General features: G+C 55.4%; 1 protein-coding gene across 5 annotated transcripts in view; it reads left to right on the forward strand.

Annotated features, from left to right (window-relative positions):
* Positions 1-21,877, forward strand: part of CAMK2A (calcium/calmodulin dependent protein kinase II alpha) — a 60,399-nt gene that overhangs the window by 21,883 nt on the left and 16,639 nt on the right. For 3 of the 5 annotated variants that reach the window (XM_036314296.1, XM_036314294.1, XM_036314293.1), the window contains exons 4-14: positions 4,630-4,684; positions 5,442-5,507; positions 5,601-5,673; positions 8,564-8,666; positions 9,897-9,980; positions 10,115-10,209; positions 11,438-11,560; positions 11,890-11,973; positions 13,324-13,366; positions 15,827-15,867; positions 21,512-21,560. In XM_036314296.1, the coding sequence (XP_036170189.1) occupies positions 4,630-4,684; positions 5,442-5,507; positions 5,601-5,673; positions 8,564-8,666; positions 9,897-9,980; positions 10,115-10,209; positions 11,438-11,560; positions 11,890-11,973; positions 13,324-13,366; positions 15,827-15,867; positions 21,512-21,560 (816 nt within the window). Of the gene's footprint in view, positions 1-4,629; positions 4,685-5,441; positions 5,508-5,600; positions 5,674-8,563; positions 8,667-9,896; positions 9,981-10,114; positions 10,210-11,437; positions 11,561-11,889; positions 11,974-13,323; positions 13,367-15,826; positions 15,868-20,502; positions 20,536-21,511; positions 21,561-21,877 lie in introns of all 5 variants that reach the window. The other 2 variants (XM_036314295.1, XM_036314292.1) reach the window with 1 other exon arrangement.

Genomic DNA, 21,877 nt, shown 5'->3' on the forward strand with positions numbered 1-21,877 from the left:
TGGGTAGGAGCACTACCCTCTCTGAGCCACTTTCTCTCACCTTCACAAGGAGAGTGCTGTCGGACCCACCTGAGCATCGTGTTAACAAGTAGATTCTGGTTCGGCAGATCTGGGTCTGGGTGGGGCCCAACACTTAGCATTTCTAACGTGCTCGGAGGCAATGCCAAGGCTGCTGGTTCAGACCACACGCTGAGGAGCAAGGCCTTGGTGCCCTCTAAGGACTATTCCCATTCTGACAGCCACCACACCTTCTCCCTCCAGGGAAGTGTTTCTCTGTGCCCAGGGCCCCAAGGGTTAACTCTTCTGCTGGAGAGAAGCATCTCCATCTGCTATTTATACCCAGAAAGCACTTCCCCTTCCCTGGGCCTGGGAAGGGGAGCAGGGCCGCACAAGCACAAACAGCAGCAGCGTGGAGGCTCCAGCGCCAGAACCAGAGAAGGGGCGGCCGGTGGGAGGAACTCTGATTGGACTCTGGTCCCTGGTCTGCTCCGGGCCTCACGGTGCGGCGCCCTCCCAGGCTCCAACTCCCCAGCGGTATCTCGGAGGAGGTTGTGAGTGATCTCCGACTACAACATCCCACAGTTCCTATAAAGGAGGTGTGAGTGTGTGTGTACACGCGCGTATGTGTTTTGCTACTTCATTGCCGCCGTCTCAGGTCAATGCTGCCTCCTCAGATTTGCACCCCATCTCCCTCTCATTCCTAGCTATAACGGGGAGCAGTAAGTATGGGTTCTGGGGTTGACAGACTGTAGCTCTCTGTATCATGACCACCTGCAGACCCCAGAAGACCACCCCAAGGAGCAGGGGACACCCTGAGGGTTTAGCAGGTCATTTGGGATGCCAGGCACTGGGTTGAATACCTTGCCAGCTCCCTTTCTGTTAGGAGAGGAGGCTCAGAGAGGTTATGGAATTCACCCGAAGTTACACAGCTTGTAAGAGGTGTTGCTGGGAGGTGAACCCAGCAAGTCCGACTCCAGGGCCCTTCTCAATCATTCTATTTAGCGTCCCAAGTGGACCTCAGGGGTGTGCTGTCAAGGGGGGCATGTGGATAGGGGGAAAAGGACTTCCCTTCAACTTCTAAGAGAAAAATGATAACTGTTAGAACTATGACAGGAATGTCAGAGATTCGTGAGTTCAGCCACATAAATGAAAACTAGGTTACAGAATGTTTGTTCTATGACAGTGTTTTAAAAATTCAAAAAAGTGACAGCAAAATTCACTGGGCACAGACATGCCGATCTCCGCACCGGGGGTGGGACTGACATGTAGCCCGTGGTCCTTGGATTCTGCTGTCCTCCTGGGCGCTGGGCTGAGCTTGTCGTCAGGGAGGCCTCTTCCAATGGGAGGGGAGGTGGAGGGGAGGTTTTGGATGTGAGAACCGCAGTGAGAAGAGGCCCTGTCTGCTGGGCTCCGAGCAGTGTCGGCCACCCCCCAGGGACCGAAGCTGACTCCAGAGTTCTCCCTGGATCGGGCTGGAGTCCAGCCCCCACTGCTCGCCTGGCTGCTCAGAGGGGCAGCCTTTTACAATCAGCACAAAGGCACCGTCTGAGCTGAAGTCAGCTCTTCAGGAACAACACCCCCATCCAGCTCTGTCCGTTCCCTCGAACCTCGAGGACCCTCTCTCAAGGGGCTGAGGCTCCTAGTGAGAGGGTGGACCTGGAACCCCGTCTCTTTGGAGCTCCCCGCAAATGGCTGTGGGGCAGGCCCCAGAAGGCCTTTCTGAGATGGTTCTGGCTGCAACTTGGCTTCTTAGAGCTTCTCACGCTCAGGAAAGGAAAGTCAAAACGTCTCCCACCTGCTGGAGCAGAGGAGGTAGGAAGGAGTCTATCGCCGAGAGTCTACCCCAGTGGTTCGCAACCTTGGCTGCACATTAGAATCACCTGGGATTAAAAAGATTCCCAGGTGATTCTGGTCTACCCAGAGGAAGGTGGGAGAGAAAAGGGTCTTTTTTTTGGTTGTTAATCCTCACCTGAGGATATTTTTTCCATTGATTTTTAGAGAGAGTGGAGAGGAGGGGTGGGAGGGGGGGAGAGAGAGAAAGAGAAATATTGATGTGAGAGAGGCACATCAATTGGTTGTCTCTCGCCTTGATGGGGCCAGGGATGGAACCCGCAACTTAGGTACATGCCCTTGACTGGGAATCGAACCGGAAACCCTTTGGTGTGTGAGCTGACACTTTAACAACTGAGCACACTGGCCAGGGTGAAAAGGGTCTTTTCCCATCCTTGGCCTTGATACACTAACAATGCAAGTTTATTGTCCATAAGTGAGAAGACAAATAATTTTAAAAGTATCTCCTATAACCTCAGCAGCTAGGGCTAAGACTGTATGATTATGCTTCCATATGATAGCTAATGCCTGTACCTCTCAAGGTCACCTATACATCTCTCCTTGGGTCTGGTTTCCTTGAAGCATAGCCCGAGGCAGGGATTTGGGTACTTGTACTCCCAGCAGAGACCTGTAAGGGATGGGGATGGGGGAGCAGGAAGGAGAAGGGGAAGGAATGGCCTGAGGTCAAGTCTAACTGACTTAATCCCAGGTGAGGGGTGCAGTGGGGCCTCCGGAGCATAAGTTCCATCTTGGAGTTGTCCCTCCTTAAGGCAAGGAGACTGGACCTTTGCAGCGACCTTGCCTCCTCACGTTCCTCAGTCATTGGCTGGAAGCTGCAGGTCACCTGCTGGGCAAGGTGGCTCCCTCAGCAGTGGGCAGTTCTCCAGAAAGGAAAGGCAGCTGTGAGCAGGCCGCCTTCCCAGCAGCGGCAGGTGGCTGCACCCTCTTACCGAGGGGGGCCGGGCAGAGCTCCAGTGCAGGGTTGCTACAGTCTGCACACAAAAAATGCAGAATGCTTAGTTAAAAACACATTTACCTTCTAAAAATGAAGCCTGCGTTTGCTTTGACGTGCATTCAAAAATTAAAATCAGTGAATGGATGGAGGAAGGGATATAAATGTAGTTTGGCAAGTATAAGGAAACATTAATGGTAGAACCCAGGTGGTAGGCACATGGGTGTCAACTTGACTATACATTTAAAATTTTTATAATAAAATGTTGATTAAAAAATCAAAACAGGATTATATTATATGTCCTCGGAGGCAACCTGCTTTTTAGCTTTGTTTTGAAATAGATTTAAAACATCTTTCAGGCATTATTTATAAACATATATCATCATTTAAGAATTAAACATTTTTAAAATTTAATCTTGTGTCCCTTTCCTCCTCCTCCATCTCTGGTCCCCATCTTCCCTTTCCCCGGAGTAGGCACCCAGTCTGGGGTATTTGATGCGTGTTTCTCCAAACTTTTATGTGCAGATATGAGAGCCATAAAGAATTTAGGGGATTCAGTATTGAGTCAGAAATTCATGCACATAGCAAAAATTCCAATGGCATTAGGAACAGTGAACAGTAAGTCTCACCTATCCATGACCCTTGTTCCTCCAATTCCCCTCCCCAGGGCACCCCAATGCCCACATCTCCATCTCCTCCAGGAAGACGTATGACATATACAAGCTTAAATGTATCCTTGAGAAAAGGACAACGCACACAGTTTTGCATTTTGCTTTTCACCAAACAACATAATTGAGAGCTGATTCCAAACGAGTGAATAGATAACCACCGCGTGATCTTCACAGCTGTGTAATTTCCCATCGTGCGATCCATCATAATCCTCCGGCCCACACCCGCTCGGTGCACATTTCTAGGTTGTGGCACAGGGGAGGGTGTGAACCTGTCTGGGGAGAACCTGCACTTGGCTGGCAGGGTGCAGGCCCCGGAGTCAGCCCCAGGCTTCGGGCCCAGGCGTTATTTTCAGGAGCTCTGGGCTTCTGGGAGCCTGGCTCTGTTCTTGGTAAATGAGGTATGAAGGGAGGACAGTTTTTCAGCATGCCAGAACTCGGGGACTGCTGTCACTGCCGCCTCCACATACTCTATCATCTGCTCAGACCTGGAAGCAGATTGGGGATATTCACTTGGCCAGGGCCAGCGCTGAGCGAGCACCGACTGTATGCTTCCAAGCCCAAGAGTCTCATTCTCATTGTCCAGGCAAGGAACGAGAGGCTCAGAAAGGTGTAGCAAATTTGCCCAAAGGCACACAGCCAGCAAGTGGCAGAGGTTGGAGCTATAGGATCATTCCATGATGCTTGTCTGCCCAGAAAGGAAATGGAGAGGTAGGGCGTGGAGGAAACCAAACTTTGACCCAAAAAGGGGTCTGGCCCAGCCAGTGTGGCTCAGCAGTTGAGTGTGTCGACCTATGAACCAGGAGGTCACGATTCAATTCCCAGTCAGGGCACATGCAGGGTTGTGGGCTTGATCCTCCGTTTGGGGTGCAGGAGGCAGCCAATCAATGATTCTCTCTCATTATTGATGTTTCTATATCTCTCTCCCTCTCCCTTCTTCTCCGAAATCAATCAAAATATATTATATTAAAAAGGGGGGGGGGGAATCTGTTGTCCTTAAGCCCAGGCCCTCTTGGCAGTGCCTGAAGTGAGGGAGCCCCTGTTCACCTGCATTTGTCAAAGCATCTCGTACCTCACTGTGCTCAGTGACTGAGAAATAGCAGTGTTGCTGCCGGAGGGGGGGCAGGGGTAGGGAGCAGTGTGCTCTCCTGTAACCGGCTTCCTTGGCTCCTCCCACAGTCCGGCTCCACGACAGCATCTCCGAGGAGGGGCACCATTACCTGATCTTCGACCTGTGAGTTTGGGCCCATTCTGGGATGTACAGGGCACATCAGGGCGGCCCGAGCAGGGAGGACTTCTCTGGGTCTCAAATGCCCCCAGACTGGGCTGAACTCCCTCTCCTGATAGACTTTCCTAGAAGTGGCTGCAAGTTGGTGATCCTGAAACGCCAGCATATTAGCTTTGTCTCTATTTGTGGCTACCGGCGATAGAAAGTTCTCTTTTGGAATAATGTTAAAGTTTTGAATGCCAGTCGATTGAGTGAAAAACCATAATTAAATGAGAGGCCTGGTGGTTCCCGGGCTGGCAGCGACTCTGTGATGACACTGGTCTCATTTGTAAAAAACCCCAGCAGCCCTTGAGATGTTGATAATGGAGGAGACTGTGCATGTGGCAGGGACAGCGCCTTCCTCTCAGCTTTGCTGGGAACCTAACTCTACTCTAAAAATAAAGTCTATTGAACAACAAAACCAAGACCTGGCCCTTGGGCTTCTAGGAACCTAATGAATCCTAGTGATGTGTTCTGAGGGCCCCACCCTAGCGCCCACCTGGGCTTGGTCGGGGAAGAGCCAGGAGTGGGAGGGAGGGAAGTTAGTGGAAGGGTGGGCTGGAAGCCAGGAAGGGGGTTGCAGCAGGGGACATCCCTGTGAGTCCCTCCCTTTGGGGCTGAGGTTCTGAAGTCCCCAGGCCCCGCCCTTAGCTCCCTGGAGACTCTTCCAGCAGAGGCGGCACCTGGGGCCTCTGTGGGAGGGTGACGGCGCCTGTGTCCCCAGGGTCACCGGCGGGGAGCTGTTTGAGGACATCGTGGCCCGGGAGTATTACAGCGAGGCTGATGCCAGGTGAGTTCCATGTGGCCTGACAGGGCATCTCGCCTGCCAGCTTCCCAGGGGGGGCCCGTCTTCACGTGGTGACGCCTGCCTTTCTCTCCCCAGTCACTGTATCCAGCAGATCCTGGAGGCCGTGCTGCACTGCCACCAGATGGGGGTGGTGCACCGGGACCTGAAGGTGAGCCCCTAGCCCGAGGGTGCAGCTCCCCAGGGACTGCTCCTCCGCCCCCTGTCCTTCCTTCCACCTGCAGAGCCACCGGTGGTGTCAGGTTCCCTTTAATTTCCCCTTGTTGGGCTGGAGGGAGAATATTCCCCTCACTGTTCAGATAAGGAAACTGGGCTTAGGGAGGTGGAGCATCTGGGCTCGGGACCCAGGCCTCCCGGCTCCCAGCCCCGCGTGCTTTGTGCCAAGCAGGTGAGACATGGCTAGAATGCCAAGCGTGGCGATGGCCTGGTCCAAATCCCAGCTGGGCCACTTTCTAGCTTCACAGTGTCAGCTTCTTTATAGTGGGTGTTGCCATAGCAACCTCTGCACAGGTTGGCGAGAATGTCAAAGGAGAGAGCACAGTGCCTGGTACACAGATGCGGTTACTCTTTCCAGGTCTCTGGCAGCTGGGGGAAGGGGGGCGGGAAGGAGAATGAAAACAGGTCTTGAGGCCCTCGGGCCCTCTCTCTTTTCCCACCTGAAGAAGGAGATGGGCAGGACAAGCAGATGCGGAGTCCTGGGGTGGCATCAGCGCACGGTCTTGCTGGGTCAGCACAGACTTCACAGCTCTCCTCTGCTGGACCTCATGGCCTCAGCAGCTGGTAGCTCATAACATCACTCCTTTTGTGCAGAGCAGGAAACTAGGCCTAAAGAGTCCCAGGGCTTTGCCTGAGAACATGCAGTTCAGTCGTGTCTGAGCTAAGACTGGAACCCTGGCCTTAGATCCCAGGCCCTGGGTGTTCTAAGGCCAAAAACCACTCAATCCAGCTCCTGCTTCTGCAGTAGCCCCTTCTAGGCGACCATCAAACTTCTGGATATCCATCAAACTTCTGCTTTTTGGTCTTCAGTGACTACAAAGTCACTTCTTACAGAGTAGCCCCTGTACCATTGGGAAATGCTCCTTCATTCTTCCCTGCTATGGGGGTTTCCCCAGTTCTACCCTCTGGGGCCACACAGATCAAGCCTCCAGCTCAGAGCAGCCCTGGAGGCACTTGGGTGGCGTTGTGGTAGCTCCTGAGTCACCGCAGGCTGTCCTCCCACTCAGGATAGGACTTCTAGGCCCTTCTCACCCTGGGCACTCTCTAGTCAGGCCAGGTTCCTCTTTGGGCTGAAATGCTCTGAGCAGAACCCCTGCCCACCTCTGACTGCCATGAGTAGTCCATGGCTCCTCACCTGAACGCAGGTGAGCTCCCTGCGGCTCAGAGACTCATAGGTAGGAAGGTCTCTGGCCAGACGGCCGGGTGGCTCTCCCCGAAGGCCTGTTCCCATTATAGCTGCAGCCCCTGCACGGGAGGAGGTGGGGGGGAGAGGCAGCACAAATTTAGGCCACTCTGGATGGAATAATTAGTGGCACATTCATCAAATCAGGGCAGGACGGCTGCTGAGACCCAGGACATGTTGGGAACACAGTCCCCAGAGGACAAAAGGGGCCGTAATGAGCTATATTTGTTTGTGGCCCATCTAGCTGTGGGCAGTGAAAGGTCAGCTGTGGGACCCTCTTGGAAATCCAAGTGGAGAAGGGGTCAGAGGAAGCCAGCTGTCCCCAGAGACTTGGAGCCCAGCCCCTCCCCATGCAGGAAATGAGTACTGATGCTTATCAGGCACTTGCTGTTGCCACTGTGAAGTACTTTACGAGGATGATTGAAATTAACTCGCCTGCCACCCAATGATAGGCACTAGCCCCATGTTCTGGGAGGCAAGTAAAGCTTAGAGAGGTGAAATAATTATCCAAATTCCACAGCTGGGATCAGAAGCTAGGGCTATCTAACTGGAAAGTCCACGCTCTTAACTCCTCTCCGTCCTAACTAGGGCGATTTCCTTTCTTCTAGACCCAGCAGGAGACAGCAGCCTCAACACCCCAGAGGCCAGGAGGCCTGTCTGAGGCCCCCATGACCTCCGTTCCCCATCCCTGTCTCTCAGCTTAGAGTGGTTAAGAGCCTGGCTTGGGAGCCAGACTGTGCCGTGATTCTGGATCTGTCTCTTATCAGCTCTGTGATCTTTGTCAAGTCACTTTACCTCTCTGAGCCTCAGTTTCCTCCTCTTTCTACGACAAATGCTTACTAAGTACCTGATATGTGCGGGCCTGTCTTAGGTGCTGGCGATGCTGTGGTGGACAAAACAGATAATTCACATACTACAGGGCGACAGATAATGTACAAGCACATAGACAGATGGGGAAAAACAGTACAAATCACAATGAGATCTATGAAGGTAACAAGAAGCTAAGATAGAAGATACCTGGGGGCTCCTCATAGAGTAGTCATGGAGGGCTTCCTGGAAGGGGTGGCATGAAGGTAGAGCCAGATGAAGAGAAGAGGCCAGCCCTGTGAAGCTCAGAGGGAGAACAAATTAGGCAGGGGGAACAGGAAGTGCAAAGGCCCTGACATGACAACTAGCTGACTATTTCAGGGCTATAAGAATAGGAATAATTATGCCTATCCCAAAGAGTTGTTGAGATGACAAATGAGGTTATGTGTGCAAAGCCCTTCACCTAGTGGCTGGCACATTGTAGGAACACAGTAGATGTTGCTTCTTTTTTCTTATTGTGGTGGTGGCTGTCCCCTCCCCCCACCTCCTGCCCTCCCCTCAGCCCCAGGTCCAGACCCTGAGGGGAGGGGAAGGAGGGGATGGATGGCTGGTGGAGGAAGGTTCTTACTGTTGCAGACTTGCAGTGGGGTAGTCCTTTCTCTGGGGACTAAACTCAGGGCCCTGGGGGTGGAGCTGGAGGTGGGGGCAGGGTGCCTCTGGATTATCCAGTTGCTCCGCCTGTAAGCGTAGGCCCCTGGAGATGAGGTCCCGAACCTGCTCATGTCCTCTGGCCCTTTCTTCCCCACCGTCCCCTCTTCTCTCTGGTCCTGGGAAGCCGGAGAACCTGCTGCTGGCCTCCAAGCTCAAGGGCGCTGCGGTGAAACTGGCAGACTTTGGCCTGGCCATAGAGGTGGAGGGGGAGCAGCAGGCATGGTTCGGTGAGTGGGGGCAGGGGGTGTTGGGGGTCAGCCTTGTGTTGATATGTTGGCCTCTAGGAACCTCCGCCCGAACAGGGGCAGGTTGGAGAAGGTGTTGGACCAGCCAGGGCTCAGGTAGCAGAGTTAGAGGTCCCTCCCCACCCAGGCTCTGGGTCAGTGGGTAGGGCTAGGCACAGGGACATGGTTACCAATCAAACAGAACATAGCTTCTTCACATGCATAAATACCTACACTGTTGGCTAGAGGCTTCCAGGGTTTTCCCCCACATCCTGAGTGCTGGAGATTATTATCCTGACGTTACAGATGAGAAACAGGCTACGAAACCTGGAAAAGGTCAAAGGAGATTACAAGGGGCAGAGCAAGGTTTTAAGCTCAGATGATCCAGCATGCTCTGAGATTTGGGCATAACTGAGTCTTTCCCGCTATCCGGGGACCCTTTTTAGTGGGCAATATTGCCCAGTGGTTAAGAGCCAGAGCTCCAGGTTCCAGTTCCGCTTCTGCTACATATGGGGTGTGTGATTGGGCCTCCTTGCACCTCTCCTAGCCTATTTTCTCATCTGGAAAATGGGGACAATAATAGAATGTTCCTCAGGGTTGGGTGAGGGTTAAATGTGATCAGGCATAGAAAGTGTTCAGCCCTGCTTAGCACACTACTCAATAAATAGGAACCATTCTTATGATTACTTGTCCATTATTTCAATCGATCCTCCCAACAATGCTGGAAGGTATTTAAAATAGGAATCCCTAAGCCCTCATTTGACAGATGAGGAAAATGAAGCCTAGAAAAGAGACCTACCCAAGGGACTGAGGGTAAAGGCAGAGTGAGGGACAGCCTCCTGCCATCCCAGGACCAGCTCCTCACAGGGTAGAAGTGGGCCCCAGCTCAGCATGGGGCTGACTGGCAAGGACATTTTATCTTGAGTGCCACCAGCAATTGATTGGTAGTGGCTGCTGGGAGGGTGTGCTAGTTCATGGAGCTGAGTCAGGAGCCCATGGGAAGGGCTCTGGGGTTGATCAGTGACTTCTGCTCTAGGCTCTGGAGTGGGGGCGGTGCCCAGTGTCCTTTGTACTTGTCCCCCCTGGTCTAGAGGTGTTGCTGGCCCCATCTGAGGGCAGGAGGTGCTGTTGCCATCTCCAGGGCAGCCCTCATCCCTCCTCCAGCAGGACCTTGCATTGGTTTACTTATGTGCACCCTCTGTGTGTCTGCCTGTCTGTGTGTCTGGGGAGCAGGGTTTGCCGGGACACCTGGATACCTCTCTCCAGAAGTGCTGCGGAAGGACCCGTACGGGAAGCCCGTGGACCTGTGGGCCTGCGGTGAGTCCTTCCAAAGGCCCCTCTATCCCCCTGGTCACTGGCACCTCTGGTGCCCGCTCTCCTCTTTCCCATCATTCCCCTCCCCATTGCTTCTCCTCACAAGGGGCTGAAGTTCCTCCTGGCACTCTCCCCAGGAGTCATCCTGTACATCCTGCTCGTGGGCTATCCCCCGTTCTGGGATGAGGACCAGCACCGCTTGTACCAGCAGATCAAAGCCGGCGCCTATGATGTGAGTGTCACTCTTCTCTCCAGCCTCCCTGCCTTCCCCTGAGCCCCTTCCAGTGAGAGCCAATGGCCAGTGAGGCCAGGACCCGAGGATGCCCCCCTCCTGGCCTCCCAGTCCTTCTAGGTCTCCTTGCCACTCTCTAGCTGTGGGCCAGGGGGTGAATGGCAGGTGGAGCTCGAGGGCTGACTGAGGCCAGGCGATGAGCTGCCTGTGTCTAACGACTGGGGGCCTCTAAGGGATGGGGTCTAGCCCATGGGGCTCCAGAAGGCAGAAGCAGCAGCAAAATGAGGCGAGAGGCTGGGGGGCGGGGGTGGGGGCGGGGGCAGGCCTTAGATCCAACTTCTCTTTCTCTTTCTAGGTATAGATTTATAGAGATAGATAGATAGATAGATAGATCTATATACACACAAATAATGATAGCTGACACCTATATAGCACTCTTCTAATGCTTTCTATATATTATTATAGTTAGTCCTCACACCAATCTATGGTATAGGCTAGGGGTGGGCAAACTTTTTGACTCGAGGGCCACAATGGGTTCTTAAACTGGACCGGAGGGCCGGAACAAAAGCATGGATGGAGTGTTTGTGTGAACTAATATAAATTCAAAGTAAACATCATTACATAAAAGGGTACAGTCTTTTTTTTTTTTTTTTTTAGTTTTATTCATTTCAAACGGGCCGGATCCGGCCCGTGGGCTGTAGTTTGCCCACGGCTGGTATAGGCACTGAGAGGTTCAATAACTGTCCAGATCCTATAGCTAAGAAATGGTAGAGCTGGGATTTGAACTCAGGCAGTCTGGCTCTCGTGTCTAAGCTTCTAACTACAAACTATACTGCTTTCTTACATGGCTGATTTCTATCAGCCCTGTGTTTTATACATACTTAATCCTCACAACACCTCCAGGTCACATGACTCGCCCAGGGTCACTCAGCCCAGGAAGCAGACTTGAACCCAGCCTGGTGATCCTGAAGTCTGGGCTATAACCACAGGCCTGCTGCTTTCCAGATAAGGCACATCCTCAGAATAGCAGAGGGAGGCCCCCTTTTCCTATGCCCATAGTTCTGATTTTTCCTGGGTGAGGGCACCCTGCCCCAACTCCTCCTGGTTATGGATACCCAAGTGGATGGGCAGTAGGACCCCTGCCTGCTCCCCTGCCAGTCAGGGGCTGGGGGATCGCAGGGGTGGCCTGGGGTAGGCTGGGCAAACCTGGCCCCTCTGCCCCTTTCAGTTCCCATCACCAGAATGGGACACCGTCACCCCAGAAGCCAAGGATCTCATCAATAAGATGTTGACCATCAACCCGTCCAAACGAATCACGGCCGCTGAGGCCCTCAAGCACCCCTGGATCTCGGTGAGCCTTCCTCAGCAAGACCCTCCCCAGGACCCTGCCAGACCTCAGGGTTAAGGCCTTCATGGAGTCCTGTCCCTGTCCCTGGAGTGAGGGGCTTTATCCAAGAGATACTGACCCTGCTGTGGTTCTCAGGGGAAAGTGCATCAGGACGGGGGTGCTATTGGCATTGAATGTCTAGTGCACCAAATGCTACAACAGAATGTTTACAACATCCCCTAGAACAAAGAATTATTCCCCCAAGATGCCAACCACACCCATAAGACACCCTGCTGAGGGGCCCTTGGGTAGGCCTGCCTTCTACTCATAGACCTCTTCCCTACTCCCCCCAGCACCGGTCCACCGTGGCCTCCTGCATGCACAGACAGGAGACCGTGGACTGCCTGAAGAAGTTCAACGCCAGGAGAAAACTGAAGGTAACAGGTCCTCACCCTCCATGCCCCCAGACATGGGAGTAGCGTGGCCTGGGAGTAACAGTGCCCAGGAAATCACTCACTGTTCTTTCCTTCACTGAGTCAACAAACATTTATTGAACACCTGCTGTCTGGGCAGGGCGGTGAGCAGTGGAGACAGACACATAACCAGGACATGATGGGGCCGTGGTGAGTGCTGTGCTTGCACGCCCTGAGGCTGTGGGTGTACACAGCAGGGCCATGAGCCAGGTCTAGAAGGACCAGGGAAGGACCCAGGAAGCCTGCCTGGGCAAGCAGCATATGAGCTGAGGCCCCAGAGGAGAAGCAGGCATTAAGCCACGATGGGGGTGAGGCCCCAGCTGCCAACCACTGGTGAGGAATGGCCCAGAGACTTGGGTAGGGGTCGTGACCCCAAGGAAATTACATGGAGACCCAGGTGGGCCCTGAGCTGCAGCCTCTCAGCAGGTCCTGTGTGTTCTCGGGGCCATGACAATGGCCTAGACCTTGCCAGGGACCCCATGAGCAGGTAGGAAGAGTGACCGAGGGGTCCCCATCTGGTCGGAGGAGAGAAGCCATCAGCATGCTGAGTGACAGATACTGAGGCCCCGGCTCATTGGGAACCTTCTCACCAACTGCTCCCAAGCTTGGCACGGTGGCTCAGGATGGGGACCTGGGCCAAGGGTCCAAGGCGGCCAGCATGATGCCAGGAAAACTGAGTATCACCCCCAGCCTCTAGTGGGAGCTGTCACAGAAGAAGTCTCAAAGTGTCAGAATCAGGGATTCTTAAAACCAGGGGCTGTCGGACTCAGAGAGTGTCCAAGTCAGAGAGCATCAGACTAGAAGGGCCACTGCCCCCCAGCCCCCTTGCTGACAGAAAGGGCTTTTCTGTATTAACCTTCCAGGGTTTCAAGCCCAGGGATGTACTAGTACTAGAGTGGGTGCTGAGTGCCCCGGGTGGAGGGTGGACACAGGAGGGGCCCTGGGGTGCAGGGTCTACTGTCCTTGCCCAGGCAGGACACCTCCGTGGCCTTTAGCAGCCCCCTGACAGGTGTCCCTGGGCCCATCCACCAGCTCTGGCCAGGCCGGTGGGACCTATTAATATCTGCTTCTAGAATGGCCCTGTCCCTGGAGTGGTGCCAGCTAAGGTTGAGTTCACCCTGGTTTCTCCAGGGAGGTGGGGGTTGGTCCCTGGGCTGTGGAATGGGGGACTAATGAGGGGCAGCGGCTTTGGCTTTGTGTATGAGTGGAACACCTGCCTCTCCTTCCCCACTCATCACCCATTTCTCTGTCTCTCCTCTCCCCACTCACCTCTGGCTTCTCTCCCCACCACACCCTCTCCTCTAACCTGTGCAGGGAGCCATCCTCACCACGATGCTGGCCACCAGGAACTTCTCTGGTAGGTAGTAGGACCTCAAAGCCCCAAACACATCCTGTAGGAGTGGGAACATTGCCATGTCGGATACCTGGGTACCCACAGGCCCGGGGGCTTGGGAGAGCGGGAGCTGCAGAGGACCCCGTGACTGGGGGCTTTGCTCACGTGGTGCAAACCTGCACCCAGAAGTGGAGAAGGGTCAGAGGTTGGCAAGCTATGGGCCCACGAGGAAGGGAAGGGTCAGCGGTTCAGCCTGTGTCCCCTGCCTCACAGGAGTGCTGGGTTCTCAGGCTGGGCCAGCCAGAGGGAAGGCCTCTCAAAGGTGGGTCCAGGTCCGGGTGGGACTGAGCAGTATTCCTGCTCCCCGTGGTTACAGAGCCCTGTGCTGAGCAGTCTCCATGGCCTTTATGACAAGGCAGTGGGGGCCATCGCCATCCCTGCTTTCTGAAGGAGGAAACTGAAGCTCAGGGGGCTGGACGTGGGAGGCCCCGGTGGCATCACTAGGGGGAGGCAGAGCCTGTGATCAGCACAGGTTTGACCAACCTCAGTGCAAGTGCCCGTAGCCAGGGCAGGAGCCTTCGGCCTTGGCCAGAGCCAGGCTGGTTAGGGCAGGGAGTGCCCGCTGACCTGTGGCATGTGGCCCCCGAAGAGAGAAGGGGAAGGGATTAGTGTCAGGGTTTAACAAGAAGCTCCCCCTGGCACACTGGAGAGTTCTAGGACCAGGGCTGCCAGAGGCTTCTCTCTGGGAGCCCGGAGGCTGAGTGGGCAGCCGAGCAGATATGGCAAAGCTCACCCGAGGGGCCCTCTGCCTGGGGCTGGAGCCAGCCTGAGAAGGTTGCTGTGGTCACGTGGCTGGCTCCGCAGCAAGGGGTCAACTCTGGGCGGCTACAGCCCAGGCCTCGCGAGAGGGTCCCCCTGCCCATTTCATGAGCTGGGAGAATGAGACCCAGCGTGGGAAAACCTGGGACTTCGGGTCTGAGCTTTTGCCACTGCCTGAACTGCCTTCCCATCCTCTCCCCAGACAAGGATCCTGCAGCTCCTCAAACTGAAACATGAGCCACCCAAACAGAGTCTTTTTTTAACAACTGAGGTGCCCCTAGAGAACTCTAATCCAGAACTTAAAAGATGGTGCCCATGGGGTTACTTCCAATCTCTAGGTGTGCTTGGGGGTGGGGGTGGGGTGGGGGCAAGGGTGTTTAAAAATTTTTTGCAAAGTGTTCCCAGCACTTAAACATCAGGAGATTTCCCAGAAAAGCCCAGATCTCTGTCTTCTCTTGAAAATCAGAATATGTGGCCTCACAGACCCCCACAGTCTTGCCATAGTGGCTGGAGCTGAGAGGGCCCCCTGGAGGCTGGAGGGGCAAGCACTCCCGGCCCCTGGTTCAGGCCACAGGCCTGTGGGGCAGGGACAGCCATTCCTTTCGGCTTCGGATCCAGCGGTACCCACTTGCTTACAAGAGGGTAAATTTTGGACGAGAGCCAGGTAGGGGTCATTGGAAATGTGAGGGTGATTGGGAAGCTGGACAGACCAGGAGCCCCATCCTTCAAAGCCTCTGGGGCTGCAACGTCTTGTACGCCCCTTGTGGCCGGCTCACTCTGCAGGCCACCAGGAGACGCACAAGTGGCACCATTTATTGAGCATCTACTGCACAGAGGTCAAGCGCAGTGCTAAGTAAGCTCTTTATAGACACCCCATCTCCTTCAACGTAACGCATTCGCTTGAGGTCTGAGCAGCCGGTTGTCGGGTTGGGCAAGGCTGGGCACTCATGCCACTTCCTGGCTGATGCCCTCCCTCTCCCTGGGCTCTGGCCAGGAGGTGAGGGGGAGGGAAAGGGAAGTGACAGAGGTGGAGCCGCCCTGAGATCTGTTGCTCTGCTTTTCCTGGCTACCGGGGGCAGAGCCAGCCCCAGCCTGGAGCTCTGGAGTTTGAGGGTGGGAGGCCTCCGCCAGGATGGGTGCTCTGGCAGCGGTGGGCCCCACAAGGGGGCATCTGCTTCTTGTCACTGGCAAAACACGGCTCGCAGCTGTCCGGCGTGAGTAGGCAGGGCTGACACATGACCTCTGCAGCAGCATGGGGCTAAAATTAGAGCGGGCTGGGTTGGGGAGGGAGCATCCTGCCCCGGCCGGGCAGCCGAGCCTCCGGGTTGGCCACACCAGCACGGGTGGTGACCAGGATCCAGAGGGAATCCCCGGGCTCAAACAGTAACTCACAGTCCTGGGACGCACTGGATACCTTCCTCAACCTCAACCCATGGGGCTGGGGGGTCACACTTGCGATCGCTGAGAACTGTGGGAGCCCAGGCCCACCTAGGGGGCCACTGGCAGTCCCAGGCTCCAAGGAGGGAGGAGAAGCAGGAGGAGGTCTCCCAGATCGCTGAGCCGGCTCCCTGCCCTCCGGCTGCCCGTGGATGCTGCTCTTCCTTGCCCTCTGGGCCCTGGTGCCCTGCCTGGTGTTGGTAACCCTCTACTTTCTCTCCTCCATAGGAGGGAAGAGTGGAGGAAACAAGAAGAACGATGGTGTGAAGGTAAGCCCCCCGGGAGACACCAGGGCCTGCTCTGGCAGCGTTTCCTTCAGGAAGGCCCGGCTTTCAGGCCTGGCGAAGACCCAGGCCCTGCTGGTGGTGTTCTGGGCAGATGCGGTCTCTCCTGCAGCCGGGCCATCCCCAGACCCAGAGACCTGGGCTTCGGTGCCCACCTCTCACCAGGATCAGGGGAGGAAGCTGGGGGGGGGGGTGTTGAAAGCCGGTGGGAGACGCAGATGGCCTGGGGTTGGAGTGGGCACAAGGAAAGGGGCAGATCAGAAGGAGGTTTCTGGGGTTCTCTGGGGCTGGAGGACTGGTGAGCAGGGGGTACCAGGAAGGGATAGAGATGACCATGAGGAGTAACTTCCCTTTTCCCAAGTGTGGGCTGGCAGGAATGGATCCCTGACCCAATACACCGCAGTCCAAGAGGATGGACAGCAATTTCTCTCCACTTTGGGGTCCAGAGGTGCCCTTTCCCCCTGAAGACCTGCGGTTCAATGCTAAGCATCCCGGCCTCCCCCGACCCAGGCCTGCCCTCTGTCCTCCCTCCCAGTCCTGAAGCCTGAGCTACTTCCACACACACCCCTGACCCCGCTCCCCTCCTCTCTCTTCTCCCTCTGCTCTCTGGGGCCTGGTCCCACTCTCTGCAGCCCCCTTCTCCCTGCCACTGGCTCGCCTTGTGGGTTCTCCTTTCTTGAGACCCTGCCTTTCTCTGGGCTCAGAGCCCTGCCTGGCCAGGGCCCCAGGGCTGGGCTGTGCCCAGGACACTGGAAGGTGTGGGATGTTGTCCAAGCACAGCCACCAGGCAGGCTGGTGGCTCTGTGGCTTCATTTGTAGTGGCATTTACAGTCTCAGGTCGCAGGTTTTGGTCTGTCACGGTTACATGGGAGGGATCTGGGCTGGCTCTCAGAGGCCAGCGTTCGGGCCTCCCCTCTGCTCTTAGCCCTCTGCAGGCTTGAGTTTTCCCATAGGTACAATGGGCAGGTGGAAGGGTGTGGACTCCATGATTTCCAGGATTTCAGCTTTAAAAACATACCAGCAAACAAACAAACAAACAAAACAAACCGACAAAACCCTATCTAATCACTCTCCCTCTCGTCTTGGGTGCTTGAGGGATACCTAAGTATTTGGTTATCAGTTGAAGTCCGTGGTTTTCAAACTGAAGTCCTTGGAACCCAAAGGTTCTGGGGAAGCACCTCCAGCAGCAGATGGGGTGGGGTGGGATTGGAAGCGGCAAGCAGAGAAGGTTCTGGGCTTCCCATGCCCACTTCAGCCGGAACGGCTCCATGTTACAGCCAGCACCGTGGTTAAGAGAGCCTGGGCGGGCTTAGCAGCCGCAGACCTTGGCTGGCTATTTGAGTCCCCTGAGCCTGTGTTTCCTCGTTCAAGCAGAGAGGCTCACAGGGGTGTCCACCTCGCAGGGCTGTTTGTGAGGATGAGCCAAGATCACGTGTGTCGAGGGCTTAGCACGGTGCAGGGCGTGCGACACATGTTCATGAGGTGCCGGCCAGAGTTATTATCTTTTCTGTTTTATCTATTGGACTTCCGGGTTCAGATTTGTCTTGAAAACAGAGTTTGCTCAAGAGAATATTTGGTAATCCACAGACCTAAAGCCGGCACCATTTCTAAAGTTGTCATGCACGCATCCCGAGTCCCGTAGTGGAACTCAGAATTGAGTTTTGGCTCACCTGCTGTTTGGCTCACCATTTGAGAGGGAAATGGGGGGATGTACAATGTGGGGGTGGCCGGTTTGGAGCCGCTGGAGCTCTCACTGGCCCTGGTTGGTAGACACTGGGGCACGGGGTTCCCTGGGGAAAATTGTATTTGGGAGATAGGGGGCAGAGGCCACAGGTGCTGGCATGCTGTGGCCCAGGTCAGTGGAGGAGGAGGCGGCAGCAGAGGGAGGGTCTGCTTGGCTCCTGGTGTGGCCCTGGCAAAGGCTAGCTCAGAGCCACTGCTGTGAAGTCAAGGCCTCCCTCAGGCAGGGTCTTGGGACAAAGCTCTGGTCTGGCTCTTCCCAGGCAAAGCCAGGAGGCGGAGCCTGCCGGAGGGCAAGGCCATGGCATGGTGGGGCTCTCGCTAGTCACAGTGGGTGCAGCTGAGGAAAGTGCCCCTCCTCCTGGCAGCTAAGACAGACCCTGAGTGACTTCTCAGGGCAGCCTGGGTGGTTGAACAGAAGCTCAAAGGCTATTCCTGGCCCGACCGTCCCTCTGTAGTGCAGCCTCCTTCCCCTCCTGGGGGTTGGCCAAGGGGGAGGTCCAGCTGGAAGACAAGTCTCCCGGGGCCTCGCCCAGGATTCGGGGCACCCTGCCTGCCGTGTGTCTCTCCGGGGTCCAGTCATGTTTTCACCGTGAGTGAAACTGGCTCTACTCAAGAAGCCAAGGGTTTGACTCTGGGCCCCGCTGTCCCTCCCTTGGGGACCTGGGCCATCGCTTCTGTCATCCGTGCAAAGGAAGATGGCAGTGGCTTGCGAGCCTGGTGGTCATCCTGTGCTTCTTCCACTGACACACGTTCAGCCCAAGTGAGGAAATCTTCCTACAACACTGTCCTAGAGACAAACCACCGGTTCCACCCGGGGCTTTGACGAAGAAGCAGGGATTGGTCCTGCCGCTGGAGGCCAGCCGGCCAGCTGGAGTTAGAGACATGGCACAATACTGTACTGTAAGGGCTTTTAAGGGCTTTTGAGGCTAATTTCGACCACACTTCTCATTTCTATCATCCTTGCTAACCTTAGAACCATGCTTTCTTCCAGGTGGTTCTAAGAGATGTGACTCTACTTTTGGTGAAAGACTTGTAAATTAGACGCTAACGTGCCGGTCAGTGTGGGATTATTGTTAGTATCATCATTTGTGACTCAGGGAAACTGAGTCTTCCTATTATCAAGAAGCGATGCCCCCCTCCAACCACCCCGAGGCCTCCACTGCTATGAGGAGGAGCCGCCTGCTCCCACCCCTTAGTCCACTCACTGCCCCTGTTGGTGTCCCATCCGTGCCGTTGTGACTTCTCTCTCCCATGTCCCATCCTGTCACTGTACGTCCGAATCTGATGCAGTCTCTGCTCTGTGTTCCCTCCTCGTGTCCTGCCTGGAACCTCCTGGCCCCCCGGGCCAGTCCTCAGGTTTCTGCTGTCAGCCAAGCTGAGAGGGCCTGTGCCCTCCCACAAACACTGTGCCTGGCTTGGCTCCATCCAGGAGTGAGGCTGACTCTAGGAGGAGAGGAGGGGAGAGGAGAAGAGAGGAGAGGAGAGGAGAGGAGAGGAGAGGAGAGGAGAGGAGAGGAGAGGAGAGGAGAGGAGAGGAGAGGAAGGGCTGTTTGTAGGCTGCTGGCTTTGGAAGTCATGCTGTCCAGCCCAGCTGGAGCAGGTGCAGGGGCTGTGCCCAGTGAGCCACCCCTGCCATGTCTGCAGAAGCCCTGGAGAGAGAGCACAGGATCTCAGCCCAGAATTAGACCCTCAGAACATTGTGCTTCTCCCTGGAGGACCCACCCTAAGGGCATCTGTATTCCCTCCTCAGCTCCCCCTCCCACCCCCTGCAGTGCAGCGAGGAGAGCAGCCTCATGGCCTCAGAAGTGAATGGTTTGGGAAGGATAAACCTTTGAAGAGTGGCCAGGCTGTGGGTGCCTGAGGTCTGGACAGAGGAGAGAGTGGCACTCAGGGGTTCTGGCCTCTGCTCTGCTAGCGGCCAGCTGAGAGACCCGGGCAGATCACTGCCCATCTTTGGGCCCCAGTTTCTCATCTGTGCAATCCAGTGTCAGTCTTGAGCTGCAACCCTCTGTATGAGTCTTTAGGACTCTTGGCTTAGAGCTGAGAGAAGAAGATAATCTACCTTTGAACTTTCTCCTTCCTTCCCTTGGTTCCATAGCCAGTAATACAGGGAAAGCTACAAACTCCCACAAGGTAGAGTAGGCTGAATGGCAGGGCCCGACGGCTCAAATTCTGGGCTCCGCTCTATCTCTGGCTGTGCCTCAGTTTCTCTCTCAGCATAAAGGAGTTGGCTAGGCCAGTCGCTGGGAAGCTGTGAACACAAGCGGAAGTTCGAAGGCCATTTGAGAGGACTGGTTCCCACGCTGGGCCCTGCTCTGGAATCTCCTGGAGATATTGTTTTAAACGGAGATCCCTTGGTCCCACCCTAGGCTGAGTTCCCAGACTCCTCGAAGGGGCCTGGCTATGTGTGACTAGGACACTTGGGAGCCTTTCAGCAGAGATGCATGGGAGTCTAGGAGGAGAGATTGGGCCTCATCCTGAGACCCGAGCACCCCTTTGTCCTTCAAGAGCTGTGGATTCTGGAGGCCTTAGGCAACTGGCATCCGAGACCCAGGTTGACTTCCCCCAGCAGAGCGGAGCGTAGAAGGAGCCCTGGTCCAGGGGAGGCCTGGCCTGGAGCTTGGTGATTAGACTGTGAGACCCAGGCAGCTGTGCGTGAGGCCCCAGAACTTTAGGCTGAGAGAGGACTGGTCCCACCAGGTCAGCTGTTGTTGGTGGCCCTGACTCCTTGCCCCCATGCCCTGCCGGCACAGGCCCACTGAGGATGACCCTGAGGCCCATCCTCCTTCCGAACCTCCCCTGTCGTCCATCCCTCTGCTCTCTGCCGTTTTCACGCTGTGTCTTTTCCTGTCCCATCTCTTCTCCTTGTTTTTCCAGAAAAGAAAGTCCAGTTCCAGCGTTCAGTTAATGGTGAGTGTCTGCCGTCTCCCCAACGCCGGTAAATGCTGGGCCTCGACCCCTTGCTCCTGCCTCCCTCCTGCAGGCTGCACTGGGAACCCGGGGCGGGGAGAGGGTGCTCAGGGCGTGCTTGGTACGTGTGCCTCGTGTGACAAATATGTGTGTTGCGTGTGCGTGTTGTTGGCGTGTTTCTGTTGACACCTCCAACTCCATGAACCAGACCAGTAGCCTGACAGTAGACCTGAGAACTCTGTTGGGTATGAAGGTTGATTTGAACCCCATACCACATCCAGCCCTTGGCTTCTCGCTTCTTCCCACCCTCTGCTCTGGAACTCATCTCAGGGCTTGGTTTGTGCCAGTTGTGACGAAGGGTGGAGGGGCTTGGTTTGGCCAATATAGTGGGCGCCGTAGAGGCCCTTCTTGAGCAAGGCTATACAGGGCCTGCCGGTGGCAGAGGAGCCACCAGCCCTGCCTCTGTCTAAACGTTCCAGTGGTGGCATGGTGGCCCATGTCCCTCTTCTTCTGATTCCATTGTTATCTCCCTCAGTTGTGTGGTTTTTCTCTCCCTGAAAAGCCCAGCTCTCTCACACTGGGCCTCCCTCTCTCTCTCTCTTCCTCTCCTGCCAATGTGTGTATTCCTTCCCCATTCTGTGGCCACCATGTGCCTCTCTGCCCCTCTACACCCCCTCTATGATCCCTTAAGCAGAAAGGGCCCAGGAACCCCTCCCAGCCCCTCCAAAAAGTCCAGGGTTCTCCTTGCATCCATCCCTCCATCCATGCCCCAACCACCAGCCACCTGCTTAGCTGGGCCCTTCCCCCCGTTAGGTTCAGAAGACTGACAGGTTTTCAGGGGAGCATCCGGATGGCAGAGCCAATGAGGCTTACAGAAACCGGGCCGCAGCATCAGGCAGCCGGGGCAGCCCCCCACTGGCCGTGCCCCCTCCTGCTGGCCAGGCAGGCCTCAATGCCTCCCTGTTCTCTCTGGCAGGAATCTTCAGAGAGCACCAACACCACCATTGAGGACGAAGACACCAAAGGTAGGGGGGCCTTGCCTTTGGCGTCTGGGCCCCAAGGCCTCCTCAGACCCCCTTCACTGACAGCCCCTGGTTTGAAAGGACCCCAGTGCCAACCTGGTATCCTACTGCTCTGCAACGAACCTCCCTTTGGTTCCTTCCAGGCTGAGTACACTGTTCCCGGTGTGGGATACTCAGCCCACTGGTGGTACACAGCTGGACTTTTCTTATTGTAGGGGTTATGCATTAACTCTCATATGTGTTAGAAAAAATCAATGTAACACATTCATGTCATAAATGTATCACAGTGGTATGCATTTGCCTTTTGAAATAAGCATTTT

Source organism: Myotis myotis, unplaced genomic scaffold (genome assembly GCF_014108235.1).
Source record: "Myotis myotis isolate mMyoMyo1 unplaced genomic scaffold, mMyoMyo1.p scaffold_m19_p_6, whole genome shotgun sequence".
Taxonomy (NCBI): Eukaryota; Metazoa; Chordata; class Mammalia; order Chiroptera; family Vespertilionidae; genus Myotis; species Myotis myotis.